This window comes from Pyrus communis, chromosome 15, assembly GCF_041283825.1.
Source record: "Pyrus communis isolate YQ-2024b chromosome 15, ASM4128382v1, whole genome shotgun sequence".
NCBI classification, from domain to species: Eukaryota; Viridiplantae; Streptophyta; class Magnoliopsida; order Rosales; family Rosaceae; genus Pyrus; species Pyrus communis.
This window is the reverse complement of record NC_142579.1, coordinates 23,495,063-23,509,542: the sequence shown is the minus strand read 5'-3', so window position 1 is coordinate 23,509,542 and position 14,480 is coordinate 23,495,063. Positions and strand designations below refer to the sequence as shown.

Sequence of the window (14,480 nt, the reverse complement as noted above, 5' to 3'; positions counted from 1 at the left end):
ATATATAGATTATTGCAACAAGGACTTAATGTCATTCCCTGTGATAGATGATATGGTGGAAGCTCTAAGATATACTGAGATGTTCATGAACTACTACTACAAGATTCTCAACATTAGTGATGGTTTAAAGCTTATTCAAAGTGATGTTGATGTACAGAAGATGTGCAACTTTGTTCCAAAGGCTTGAGTGTTAGACGTGTACATTGAAAAATTGTCTGCAGAAGAAGCCCTTACCAAGGAACAACATTTTATGGAGTTTATGGAGTGCACCGGTCCAAGCACAGTGATTATTGAGGAATTAAATGATGAGGAAGGGGATGTTATGGCAATAACTTGTAAACCAAGAAAAAGAAAAGGGTTGCTAGCTATTGAAGGACCCTTAGATAATAAGGAGGTGTCTGTTGAAGAATAGTGGATTGTTATGTGCTCAGGTGATGGTTTTCACCAAGAAGAGGTGGCTAGTACAAGTGTGGCTGAGGTTGAATATGTCCAAGTTGCTCGAGAATGAGGTTTACAAGATGTACAAGTTGATGAATAAGGTGTACAAGTTGGTGAAGAAGGTGAAGGGGAACATGGTGATACCTTATTTGATGTACCCGTCGATTTTGAAGGAGACCAAGAAGAAAGTGATGAAGAAGATCCTGAAGAAGATAGTGGCTTTGTAAAGAGTAATTATGGAAGTGATGAAGATAACCCAAATTTTGCTAAGTATGAAGTGATTCAAGAAGCACATAAGGTGCAATATGAGCAAATAACAGGAAGTCAATCTGAGAAAATGAAAAAAAAAAAAAGACAAATTTAAGAGAGCAATGAAGGAGAAGAAGAGCAAATAAATGAAGGAGAAGGGGAGAAACAAGAAGAGGAATGACAACAAGAGGTTAAAGAAGCTGGAAATGGGGAGGTGAATCTGGTTCATGAACCAAATTATAATTCTGATGATCTGAAAAGTGTACACTCTGAAGATGAGGAATGAGGTAAAAAAAAAAAAAAAAAAAAAAAGCATTATCCAGAGTTTAATGAGAAAACAGACATGAAGAATCCACAACTTACTCTAGGGCTTATTTTCAGAGACAGTGTGCAATTCAAGAGAGTCGTCATGATGTATTTCTTAATGAATGGATATGGGGAAATTCATTTTCATAGGAATGAGAAGTTGAAGATTACAACCAAGTGTGCAAAGGACTGCCCTTAGATGTGTGCTGCTGGCAAGATGCATAGATCAAACAGCATCCAAATCAAGACAATCCTTGATCACCACACATGTGGGATGACTTAGGCAAATAAAAACATGACTGCTTCTTTACTCACAGATTTGTACTTGGATCGAATAAAGCTCAATCCCACATGGCCTGTTGAATCTTTTTTATCCACTGTGGAATCCGAGTGCAATCATAGGTGTACAAAGATGAAGGCTTATAAGGCATTGAATAAATCTTTCAAGATTATTGAAGGGAAACATGCAGAGCAATATACAAAATTGTGGGATTTTGCTGAGGAAGTAGGAATGACTAACCCTGGAAGCACAATGAAGTTGAAGTTAGATGGGGAAAGGTTTCAGAGGATATATGATTGCTTGGGGGCATGCAAAGAAGGCTTTAAGGCAGGATGTAGACCTTTGATAGGTTTAGATGGGTGCCACTTAAAGGTTTTACATGGAGGGCAATTGTTATGTGCTGTTGGCATTGATCCAAACGATCAGACATGGATTATTGCTTATGCAATGGTGTAATGGAAAATAAGGCAGCTTGGATTTGGTATTTACAACTATTAGCTAATGATGTGGGTGTAGAAAACCAAAATGAGTGGACATTTATCAATGACAATCAAAAATGGCTAATTCCAGCATTTCAAAATGCTCTCCCTAGATGCCACCACAGATACTGTGTAAGGCATTTGTACACAAACTATAGGAATTTGTTCAAGGGGGAAACTTTGAAGGATGCTTTATAGGCAGTTGCCAAAACAACAACGATTCCACACTTCAAAAAGGCAATGGAGAAGGTTTAGAAGATAGATGAGAAGGCCTACAAATGGCTAGTGAAGAAGCTTGCAACTCAATGGAGTAAATCCCACTTTGAAACCTATTAAAAAGGGTGACATGTTGATGAATAATTTGTGTGAATCATTCAATGCAGTCATACTTGTGCCAAAGCAAAAGTCTATTATAACTAAGTTGCAAATTATTCACACTATGTTGATAAAGAGAACTCAAATGAGGCAAGGTATAAAGATGAAGCAAGTACGAGATCTCTGCCCTAAGATTAAGAAGTTGGAGGAAGCCAAACTCTTATGTGGTAGGTGCATTGCACAATGGTCAGGAGGGACCAAATTTCAAGTGGATGCTGGAGGTGGGGAACAATATGTGGTGGACTTGGTTGAGAAGACATGCTCTTGTAGGAAGTATGACTTGACGGGAAATTGTCAATATGTACTTCAACCCATAATCCAAATATTGTACCCATTTTCATTTCCTATCATCAATTTAGGAAATTGTCAATATGTACTTCAACCCATAATCCAAATATTGTACCCATTTTCTCCAATATCAATTACAATGAAGAATTCAAATCAAACCCAGAAAAATTCCAAATTGTTTTTTATTTTTTTCCATTTACGAAGACTCCATCTGGTTGTGCAGATGATTCGTCAGAATTTTCAGATGCTTTATCAGATTACCAGTTGTATAAAGGCCTCTGCTGAAATTGTGCACAAGACGTTGTTATTAGGATTGTTGTTATTGTTTTGAGATTTAGATGTTGCATCTGGGTTTCTGCATTTGGCATGGTTAGGTGTTGCATCTGGGTTTCTGCATTTGGGCATGGTTGGTGGAAGAGGTCAAGGAGGAATGAGCCCAATCGGAAGGCACGACCGATGAGCTTGGTTTGAGCGAAGGTAAATCGGACGATGGAGCTCGTGAGTTCTCCAATTGAAATTTGAATCGAGGTCTTTGTTCATGATTCAGGGTTGGAGACGAGGAGAGGGAGAGAACGTGAGCAGAGATGAAAGTAGAGGACGTGAGCAGAGAGTGATCGAAGGGATTAGCTAGTCCCATGGTTTGCGACATCTCTTACTAAGACTGTCTAGCACGGTCCTTAGTTGAGGCGAATCCGGCTTACTCCCACTAAAGCTAGTCCCGTGAAGTAACAAACATGGGACAAGACTAACTATTAGTCTAGTCCAGTCCAATGAGGGCTAGTGAAGGGAAACAAACACACCCTGAATTTCTTTTGGTTTTTTGAATTGATTTGTAACCCTGAATATGCATTGTTTTGCTACATGGATTTCAATAAGTTTTTTAAATCAGTGCATTGTGCATTTTGGGATATTTAAGGATGTCTAATGCATATCTTTGTAAATGTTAGATGGATTAATGATGCTATATGAATTACAGTTCATCTTTTGGTCTTTGCAAATGTTTTATTTGAAGTGGACTTTGTGTTCATCTTTTGGTTATATCATGTGTTATGTAGGATTTGTGTTCATCTCTAGCTTACATCATGTGTTGATGTGGGATCATGTGTTTATGTAGAATTTCCATTTGATTTTTTTAGGTTGTATTATCTTTCAAAATTGGACCCTTTAAAAAATTATTATTATTTTTAGCTGACGTGGACTACTTTTGGTGGGAAAAAATTATGTCGAAATTTTTTTAAAATGACATGGAAATTAATTTTGGCAGGAAATCTACTTGGTAGACCACGTGGAAGTTCATATGTGGAGATGGTGGGACCCAGCTTTAGTCACGTCAACATATAACGGAGGAATTGACAGACAACGTAACGGAGGTAGAACATTGCAGCAAATTCGTACATAAGGTATGACATTGAAACTTTTTAAAGATGAGGTATGAAACTATTAATGACCCAATAATTGAGGTAGTTCTATGTAATTTACCCAAGAGAAAAAAAAAAAAAAGCAGAAGAAGATGATGATGATGATTGTTCATTATCTTCTTCCCCTCTCACTCAGCACTACAGCCCCCACCAAAGGTGAAGAAAAACATTTAATTTTTGAAGTTTTTAAGTTCTTGAAATTTCCTACTCTTAAATTCTTGAAATTTCCTCGTTTTTCAGCTTGATTTGTGTTTTTCATCTAGGTTATTCTGGGTTCTTCAAGCCCAGCTCAGGCACCATCCAAGTCTCAGGCACAAGCTCGGTTCAAGCACCATCCTTGGTTTTTCTGGGTTTTCATCTGGGATTTTGTGTTTAAATGACGTGCACAACCCGAGTGCTCTATCTAGTGGGTTGGCACCCATAGCACCAACCCAGACCCATGTCCAATTTCATCTCGATATTTCTACCAGGGGTTCAAATTGGTGGCATAGATTGCAGTTTCAGGCCTTTTCGTGTTCACTTTCGAGCAGTGCAGCCACGGGTGGTGATGGGAGGGAAATATTTAATTTTTTAAGAAAAAAAGTACAGAGATGTGCGACTGGGACGTAGTGGGAGGTTGGGAGGGGAAGAAGATGATGAACAATCATCTTCTTTTCTTCTTTTTTTTTTCTTTTTTTAAATGTTTTTAATTATATAAAAATAAAAAGTTAAATATTTTTAATTCATATAATAATATTTAATTAGATTTGTGGGACTTAGTTATGCGCCACATAAGCACATAACGAAATATATGATGGAATTGTGACGGAATGACCACATTGATTTGCGATACCCATTTTTTGGGACTACATTGATCGATTTTCAATTTCAAGGACCACCTTAATGGAGTGGATCAATTTCAGAGACTATTTGTGATAAAAACTCTAAATAATATGAATCTCAATATTTGGATATGCGTATTATAAGGTTGGAAAAAAAATCCAAAAAATCCCAAACCAAACCAAAATTCCCAAAATTTTCGGTATGTGATCCCGAACCAAACCGACATTTTCGGTACGGGATTCAGTTTTGCATCTACATTTTTTCGGTATTCCCATACCGAACCGAAAATAAATATTATATATATATTTTTTATTTTTTAAAATTATAAGAAAATTATTTCAATCATTCATTGTTTTGGATTTAATCTGTGTCGTTTATTTGTTTTTAGGTCAAATCCCATTTCATTTCACTCTTCCGTTCCATTGATTGATTGATTCCCTTCCATCGAACTCGAAGCGCAACCCCTAAGTCCCTCACCGAGCCCTCATCTCTCATCTGTCTGTGTTGAATTTTGGCCAGCCACCGGCCCACCATCACACCATATTATCGTCTCTGACTCTCCATCCTTCCTTCACCACACAACCATCGCTCTCTCTCGCGATCTCTCTCTCACGGACAGAACTCGCAATCTGTCTCACCACCACACCGAGTCCGAGTCTCACTCTCACCCCAAATTAGGTAATTAATTTTGTCTTCCTTTTATTTTTTGTTTACTAAGACTGGTACTTTACTGAATTTCCTTGCATTGTCTTCTGTTTGGGTAATTTTAATTGTCTTCTGTAGGTGCATAAAATTTGGGGCTGATTGATTAATTTGTAAAGTGAGAGTCTTTGTAAATGAGGCATAATTAATTTTTGTGTCATTTTTTCAAGCATTCACTCATCGGCCCCTAATTTGCCCTTTTATGTTATTATACAATCAAGTAATCGATTTATTATTTTTGTTATAGTTTCAATTTTCATGAGGATTTTCTACTCAAAGGAACAGCCCCTGTTATCAAATTTAATCCTTTATTGTTGCATTTGTTTATAAATTTGTGCAAGTGTTTTGCTTAGTAATAAGTGAACTTAATCGAATTGGGAATTTGGGTTTTTGTAGAATTGCGATATTGATAAAACGGTGTTTGGGAATTTCTTAAGGTTGTGTCCTCTTATGTGTAATTTGTTGGCTGTGGAGGATATTGATAACATTTGGTTTATGTTGTGGAATGTTAGAATTCATAAGGTTGAATTCAATGGAAACAAGCAATAAATCATATTTATAACATGATTTACTAATGGCCTTGTTTAAATTATTTCTTTCTTTTGACCAAGTTGATGTAAATGTAATTGTGTAGGCGTTTGAACAAAATAATAATCAGCATGACAAAATTGTTTATGAATGTTATCCTAGCATATCAATAGGATTTGTCTACACTTATGCATATTTCCAACTCTTGCTTGTTATTCCCCTGATTTAGGGGGTTCAGGCGGCAAGTAAATGACGGCCAAAATCATATTTACCTGACATGGTTACCACATTGTTCTATGTTGAATGCTCTTACTATCTTATCTTTCTGGTATATATTAAGATTTCCAACTCTTGCTTGTTCTTACTATCTTATCTTTCTGTCATATATTTTGAGTTCTTTTTCTCACAACCATATATTTCTATGTTGAATGCTCAGATTTTTGAACCATTTATTTTATTTATTGATTGGAATTTGGATATATGCTGAATTGTGGTTGTGATATATTAATGTGCATTGTTATTTTATTTGTTAGGATGGACGGGTCTAGTAGCCAATCTAATACACATATGGTCTCGATATTAGGAAAACAAAAACAAACCCAACCTAGTGGTACCCTTCAACTAGGCATTCCCTCACCTCAAGATTATTTGCATAATGATTATTATGAAGATTGTTGGGATGATGATCCGGATAAGGAGGAGGATATTGCATTAGAACAAATACAAGAAGAGGGGGAAAATGGGGAAGAAGGGGAAGAAGGGAAAGAGGGGGGGAAGATGGGGAAGATGAGGATGAGGAAGTAGAAATAGTGAGACAATGGGAGGGTCCTCCTCGAAAAAAGGGCAATAGGAGAAAGGGTCCAAGTCCGGCGTGGAATGATGCTAAGAGGGTAACGATCACTGATAATAATGGGGAGAAATTGTTCATGGCCAAATGCAAGCATTGTAAACTCTTAGTACCGGCACACCCTAAAACTCATGGGATGGCAGGAATTCTTAAGCATTTAAGGAAATGCCCGAGTTCTAGTCTCTTTGAGAATGTGGATCCGAACCAACCTACATTGACACAAGCGAGGATGGAAGGTCCTGCTGTCACTCACACTTTCAATCAAAAAAGACTTGATAGAAGATGTGTGAGGTGGATTATAATAGCAGAGATGCCTTTTAGAGTGGTTGATCAAGAGGACTTTCGAGATTTTATTCGTGACTTTAATCCAAAGTACAAACTTCCCAACAGGCATAAGGTGGCGAGGGTGGTTTTGGAGTTGTATGTTGAAGAGAAGGAAAAAATAAAAAGTGTGATTGAGGGGTTGAGACTGAGTATTACAACCGACACTTGGACCTCAATTCAAATGATAAACTACATGGTCATCACGGCCCATTTTTTGGAAACTAATTGGGGGTTGCATAAGAGGATCTTAAACTTTTTCCAAGTTACTTCTCACAAGGGTGAGGATATTGGAAGATGTCTAGAGGTTTGCTTGAATGATTAGGGCATAGACAAGGTGTTTAGCATTACTGTTAATAATGCTAGTGCAAATGACACCGTTATTGCATACATGAAAAGAAGACTCAAGCCAAATGGTACTCTTTTACTTGACGGGGCTCACTTGCACATGAGGTGCGCTTGTCACATCCTCAATTTGATAGTTAAGGATGGAATGACAGAGCTTAGTTGTGAGATTGATGCCATAAGAAATTGTGTGAAGTTTATACACTCATCCCCAGCAAGGTTGGAGTATTTTAGGGAATATTGTGTCTTGTTAAGATTTGATAGGATGTCAAGTATCCCTTTTGATGTTGTTACAAGGTGGAATGCCACGTATGAAATGCTTAATAGTGCTTTCAAGTTTAAAGAAGTGTTCTCTAAGATGGCCTTTAAGTGTGACTCTTTTATTACTTACTTTAATGAGGAGGTCTTAAAAAAGGTTGATGGGGTGACAAGAAAGGCCAAGCGGGTAAGTCCTCCGGAGGTGGATGATTGGGAAAGGTTGATGAGTTTTGCTCACTTTCTTAAGAAGTTTTATGATGCCACCTTGACATTGAGTGCAACCCTTACTTGAACGTCACACTTAATACTTAGCACGGTGATTGCCTTGCAAGTGGAGATACAAGAACAAATTTTAAACGCCTCTAATGCCACTTTGCAAAATATGGCTACCTCAATGAAGCTCAAGTTTGACAAATATTGGGGTCACATTGAAAAGGTGAATCCTATTCTCTTTGTAGCCCAAGCACTCGACCCAAGGTACAAATTTGATATGTTGGAGACAAATCTAGAAGAGCTCGACTATGGATGGGACAAAATAAGGGAAGAGAAAGTAAGGGTTAAAGGCTATATAACCGAGTTGTATAATGCATATAAGGAGGGAGTGGTCCTTCGTAATAGTAGTACTAGGAGCAAAGATCAAGTGTTGTACTAGATGATGTGGGGGGTGTGATCAAAGATATTAATGTTGCTTCAAGGATGATATCCAACGAAAGAGAGCGGAGGCACAACAAAATGAGATAGCCAATGAAGTGGATATGTACTTCAATGATCCACATAAAAGCCTAACATATGAGGGTTTCAATCTTTTGGATTGGTGGAAAGAAAATTGTGCTCAATATCCAACTCTTAGTAAAGTTGCTAAAGATGTATTGGCCCTTCCTAGTAGCACCGTTGCTAGTGAGAATGCCTTTAGTGTTGGTGGGAGAGTTGTTAATCCTTTTAGAACTTCCTTAACACCTAAAATGGTTGAGGCTTTAGTGTGTACTAGTGATTGGCTTAGAGGAAATAAATTTTGTTTCTACAAGGAGCCTACACTTAACGAATTCCATTTCTACAAGGAGCTTGAATGCTTAGAAAGAAGTAAGTAAACAATTTAATTTCCTTTTTATTTTCTTAGTATTTATTATCTATTAGACTATAATTCAATGTAAATGATTTGTGGTTTATTGTTTTAGGCACGGCTAATTTGGGAGGTGAGGAAAATACAACACAAGAAAATGAAATGCCACCTCCACCTCCTCGACCACCTCAAGTTCAAGTTCAACAACGTCAACATCAATAATTACCTCCACGACCATGACCACCCATTGTAAGGGGAAGGGCTCAACCATATGGGCTGTCACATTCACTACACTCAATTGGACTGATAGGTAGGTTCATTACTTGGGCTGACAGATTCTAGGCACGGCCCAATATTGGTTTTTTGTCCAAAAGTCCAAAACCATTTCGGGATTCCCGAAAATTTCGGTTTGAGAATCGAGACAAGGGTTTCGGTATGGGATCCCATACCAAACCACCCCTTGCGTACTATTAGGATGCCAGATGGCATCATCTTGTGGTGACAGATAGAGTTGGGTATTAGCATAAATAGTGTATTGTAAGAGAAGAAGGGCAGTTAATAAGATATTGATTGTTTGTATTGTTGTTCTGTTATCCCATCTCTGTACAATTGTGGAAGACATAGAGTAGGGTTCTAACACGTACGTTTGTACAAATATAAATGCAATGTGTTTAAAACGAATAAATAATAGGAAAATTACATTTGAGTCCTACTAGAGTTGTAGGACTATATATGTGTGTTTGCGCCTTTTGCTTATTTTCATATGAAATACTTGAGCTATAAAAACACATCCGAGGATCCCAATCTGGTGGCGTTTACATAATCTTGGGGACAATGTGCTGCTGCTCCTGGCATTACCAAACCCATTAACCTAATCATCTTGAAGAAGCGCCCTTCTTTGTAGTCCAGTCCCCTCTTGTCTGGAATGGTGAAACTTCTTACCAGCTCACCAAAAGCATTCGCCATCATCGGGATTATTTTCTCTGGGGAGAAGTAATTCTTATTTGGCTCTTCTGGAAGAACCTGCACATATAATTAACAATTAAAACAAATAAGAACTAGTTCGGTAATTGTTTTTCAGTTTTCATGTTTATTGGATAGGATAAAAGAAATCATGAAGAAGCGGTTACCTGCACTTCATATTCCCTATTATAGTAGAGGCACTTCCCAAAGTGCTTGAACATTAGGGCCTTGTCATCGTAAGGCAGCCTCGGCACCAAGTCATTCCCATAAACGAACCTAAAATAATTAATCTTATGCTCTTTCATTTTCTTTTCCATGTACTCCCCGAAAACCTTGTCACCAACCCTAGGTTGCCCAAATGTATAAACTCCCTCCAACCTCTCCAACAGGAGTTCTGAATCATTTCCCTTGTGAAATGTTAAAACTGCTGGAAAGAGAATTGCTAGCGCACCACCTAAACTGTGGCCAGTTACTATAAATTTTGCTTTGTCATTTTCAAGCAAAAGTTTTTTCAGCATGTCCCTAACGGCATAGTAAGCTAAGCCGCCTGGGTCCGTATCCACTTGTTTGATTTTCTCTGGCTCCGGCCAACCATCATCTCTCTGTAAACCTAGAGCTTTCATGAAACCTCCATGTATCTTTCCGACCCCTTTAAGTTTATACCAGGAGATGTCAAAGTCAGTGCACCATGCATCTGCATCGAAGGGTTCAGTGCCTCTAAAGGCTACAACAATAATGTCGTGGTCGGTACTTCTGTCACGTAGAATACATGCCTGTGTTGTCGATTTTCCTTGATAATCTGCAAGACAATATATAATAACGTTCAGGTTTTGTTTTTATATAGTTGATCATATACATACAAGTATAATTTATTGCCAGTGTGTCTGAGTATATGATAATACGGAAGTTATCACAGATATTATTGCAACTACATCATTCAAAGTAAACGTCTTACAAATATGCACCATTGTGAGACTTCTTGTTTATAAAAGATTATCATATATTAATGTGTGTGCTCACTATAGTACTGATGTCTAGTAATATTCAAATTATGAATTTAATACAAAATTGTTATTAGCCATTGTGTGACTTAGTTAAAACTCCACCTCAATATTATTGCATTAAAATATATATATATATATATATATATATATATATATATATATATATATATGAGTAGTTTTAGTTATTCTTACCATTCCGGAAGTCGTAAGAGCCCACGAACTCCATCTGCCCAAATAATATGGAAAAAAGAAAAGGCAAATATAAGTTTTACAAATAATACAGTATTACTAAATTATTGGAAGCATCGGAGCTAATTAAAGATGTAAATTTAGAAAGTTATCAAACCTTCCAGTGATCTTGAACTGTAGTTTCGATGTAGAATTTGTTCTCGTACGATATTTTAGACGCCATCATACTAAGTGCTGCATTATACCTACCATCTCCATGTTTGATGCTTTTGTCGAGCTCTACTCGCTTGTCCAAATTTCCAATGAACGACACGAACGTTCTTGAGTCTTTCTTTGGTATTATATACTCACCTATATGGATAATATTCAATTAACTCCATTTAGTCCAACACAAATCTTAATTATTTTCTGTATTGTTTATTAACCTCATGATTCATACAGATTAGATAAACTATCAACAAGTGGTGTAACAATTAACAGAACGAAAAAAATAGAGAAATTTAAAAGCATTTCATATATCATTACTACAATATATGAATCTAGCTAAATGTGTTCACGGTCATGCCAAATTTGCCAAGGGGGACGAATATATACAAAATGGGATACCTCATCAGTTAATGCAATTATCAATTTTTTTTCTTTATTTTTTGTTATATTGTAAGTCTCAAATTCTGAACCTAACTTATTCATACTCATCACCTAACTCATCCTCACCATTACGTTAGGCTAACTACCAATCTCATTTTTATTTCATATATACTTTAGGAAAAAAAAATACTAATTTTTTTCAAGCAATGCAGAAAAGAATGAGCCGAGATAGCTTCTCACTGCTAATAATTACGTGCAAGGCATCAACCTTCTCCCGTAGGAGAGAGGACCATGCTTTAGAAATGCCGGCTAGCAATTATAACTTCGTAATTAAAATTGTTAACGTACTTTAGAAATACAAGTTGCTTATGAAGCCGGCGGACCTGCAGTGCTGCCTCCATTTAAAAATGTTTCCATGACCGCTTACCATTCTTCGTGACGAACATCATTTAAAGGTAAGCAAAATAAGTTGCTTACGTACATGAAGATTATTTTAAGAATGCTAGAAGGAAGTTCAAACAAACCAAAAAAAAAAAAAAAAAAAAAAACCAGAAAAGAATGTTGCAAGGTAAACTTTTAGGCTAGGCTTGGTTGAGGGCTTTCTAAATTTCAAGGGATTGATGCAAATTTATAAAGGAATAGACCACAATATATAACATACAATTACAAAAAGGATAAGGAAAACCCTCCATGACCTTTACATAGGCATATGGAGGGATTGCTAATCCTTGCTTGGGAGGTGTCATCTACAATTCCTTCCCACATGCCTTTGTAATGCTCATAGAGGACTTTTCTAATCCCCTCTACGTAACATTCAATGATCCTTTATAATTTACCATTAATCCCTCGAACTTGGAAAACGTCCAAACATAGCCTTAGTAAACTGTTTCTAAGACCAAATTTTATGGATAATAAGGATGAGTATTAATTTTGAGAGGAGCAACAACTGTGAGTACTGGTAAGATATTAGTTACCAATTAATTTAGGGAATTGTTATTAGCATTCTAAAATTCTCATTCTCCATTCCAAACTTTCTATATTTAGAAAAAAAAATACACTTGTGATGAGTGTAAAATGAGATTTTTGGAGTGCCAATAACATTTCCCTTAATTTAAGTAAATCTAAAAAATTGTAAAAAAATTTAAAAATAAAAAATAACTGCGTGAATGCAAATTAAATATACCTCGCAGCAAATTCTGGAGCAGCCCGACCAAGTTTTGAGTATTTGAGAAAAGGTTCAAGCAGAGCTCGATCCCCCTGCCAATCATTGCCATTGGCGTTGCCACAAACTGGAGCAACTTTTGCACCACAATGGAGAGAAATATGAGCCACCTCCGGTCAGGGTCATCCTCGGTATCCATAGAAGAGTCGACAAACCTCCTCCTCTTCAAGTTACTGGAAAACAAGATGTGAATCAGATCAAAGAATCCCACATCGTTGGGATCCAACAACATGTATTTGCAAGAGAAACTCTTGTTACAAGAAGCCATGAGAGAATCTTGGAGTACTTCTTAGTGATTGAGTTTCCAATGTCTATTTTCTGTGATCTGAATTCCATTTTTAGTACCATATATAGCACGTACGTTTTGGTCACAAAACTCTTGATCAGCTACAGTGGCTGCTACAATACAAGTGAAAGAACTTGGTAATTACCAAATAGTCTTTTAAGTCAGTCTTTTCTTAGACTTTCTTTGACGCGTTCTTCAAGAAAATTCATATATACATCTAATGTGTAATCCTTTAACGTGTGGGGCAAATAGCAAATTTCCACGAATTCGGAAGTCCATGTCCTATAATCCACTTGACCAAAAAAATAAGAAAAGTCTTATAAGCCAATGTGTAAAAAACATTACGTATAGGTTGAGATGTTGACTGAATTCATTTGAGTAATTTGACCCCTCATTACAAAATTATGAACTCTTGTGAACATACGCGTGAGACCTCTTCTTTTATATTATAACACTTGCATGGAGCACGAGTACAACTCCAGGTTGGACAAATTTATCAGAAAATCCACTATACTACAACCAAAGAACCTAATTTTTTAATGGTTGCGAGAGAAATAGAGTGGGGACTGAGAAAAAAAAAAAAAAAATATATATATATATATATATATATATGCAAAGTTGCTTAGCTTTTGATGATATGCCAAAATAAAAAATAAAAAATAAAAAAAAGATGCGTACATGAACCTGTTCACACCCGAACAAATATGATTAATAATTTTTTTTTGTGTTGCACGAGATTGGAAAATTAATGGAACAAGTAACATCGTTTGGAGGGAAGAACACAACGTCAGCGAAATGCAAATTTATGATGCCACTTAATACTACGGTAAAATGATATTATTCTTCACTTGTAAACGAAAGATTTTAGGTTCGATTCTCGCTAAAGGTGAATTTGAACCATATTATTAATAGCATATTCTGAGGCTAAGCCCACCCTTTCTCCTTAGTATAGATAATAATTCAAAAAAAAAACATAAATATGGGATATAAACATCAACTCTCTCTCTCTAAAAAGTCTCCCATGTTCTCTCTCTAAAATTCTCTATGTGAAACACAAACCCATAAAACTTTCGCCGTGGGCCTAGCCTTTGGCTTCGGTGCCGGAGGCATCCACCCTTTCCTTTCTTCTTTTCCTCTCTTCTTTGTTCCCTTGAGATCTCAGTTTCTCTCTCCTTTGCCCTTTCCCTCTTTTACTCTCTTCTCATCTCCTCTGCTTCTTCCCCCTCCCTGCATCCCTCCTCATCTTCCTTCCCCTTTTCTAATTTTCTCCCTTCCTTTTTAATTCTCGGTTCTCCCCTGAGTTTAATCTCTGTTTTTCTTGAGCCGAGTCTCAACTATCATGGGCTTCATGCCCCTTATCCAGCATTTTCGTCTACTTTAATCACCTTTTATCCTTAAATTTTCCTTCCTCCCTCTTTCTTAGCCGTGATATTCCAGTAGGTGCTCGCATCGACAGGTTTCGATCAGAAATTGGATATCAAATCCATTTCCCTCCCGCATTTTCCTTCCCCA

At 36.9% G+C, this 14,480-nt stretch overlaps 1 protein-coding gene and 1 pseudogene across 1 annotated transcript; one reads left to right on the top strand and one right to left on the bottom strand.

Annotated features, from left to right (window-relative positions):
- Positions 1-1,027: 1,027 nt before the first annotated feature.
- On the top strand, positions 1,028-1,729 carry LOC148690735 (uncharacterized; annotated as a pseudogene).
- A 7,537-nt stretch (positions 1,730-9,266) lies between these two features.
- LOC137711283 (triacylglycerol lipase OBL1) lies at positions 9,267-13,022 on the bottom strand. Its single transcript, XM_068450516.2, has 5 exons — positions 12,644-13,022; positions 11,030-11,223; positions 10,876-10,909; positions 9,847-10,478; positions 9,267-9,739 (listed from the first exon to the last, which is right to left on the bottom strand). The coding sequence occupies exons 1-5, from the start codon at positions 12,948-12,950 to the stop codon at positions 9,494-9,496; spliced, it is 1,413 nt and encodes a 470-aa protein (XP_068306617.2). The 5' UTR covers positions 12,951-13,022; the 3' UTR covers positions 9,267-9,493.
- Between the last annotated feature and the right edge of the window lie 1,458 nt (positions 13,023-14,480).

Coding starts and splice junctions, on each gene's coding strand:
- LOC137711283 (XM_068450516.2), bottom strand. CDS start 12,950: ATGGCTTCTTGTAACAAGAGTTTCTCTTGCAAATACATGTTGTTGGAT. Junction 10,910..11,029: donor CAGTTCAAGATCACTGGAAG/GTTTGATAACTT, acceptor TTATTTGGGCAG/ATGGAGTTCGTGGGCTCTTA. Junction 10,479..10,875: donor CTCTTACGACTTCCGGAATG/GTAAGAATAACT, acceptor ATTGTCTTGCAG/ATTATCAAGGAAAATCGACA.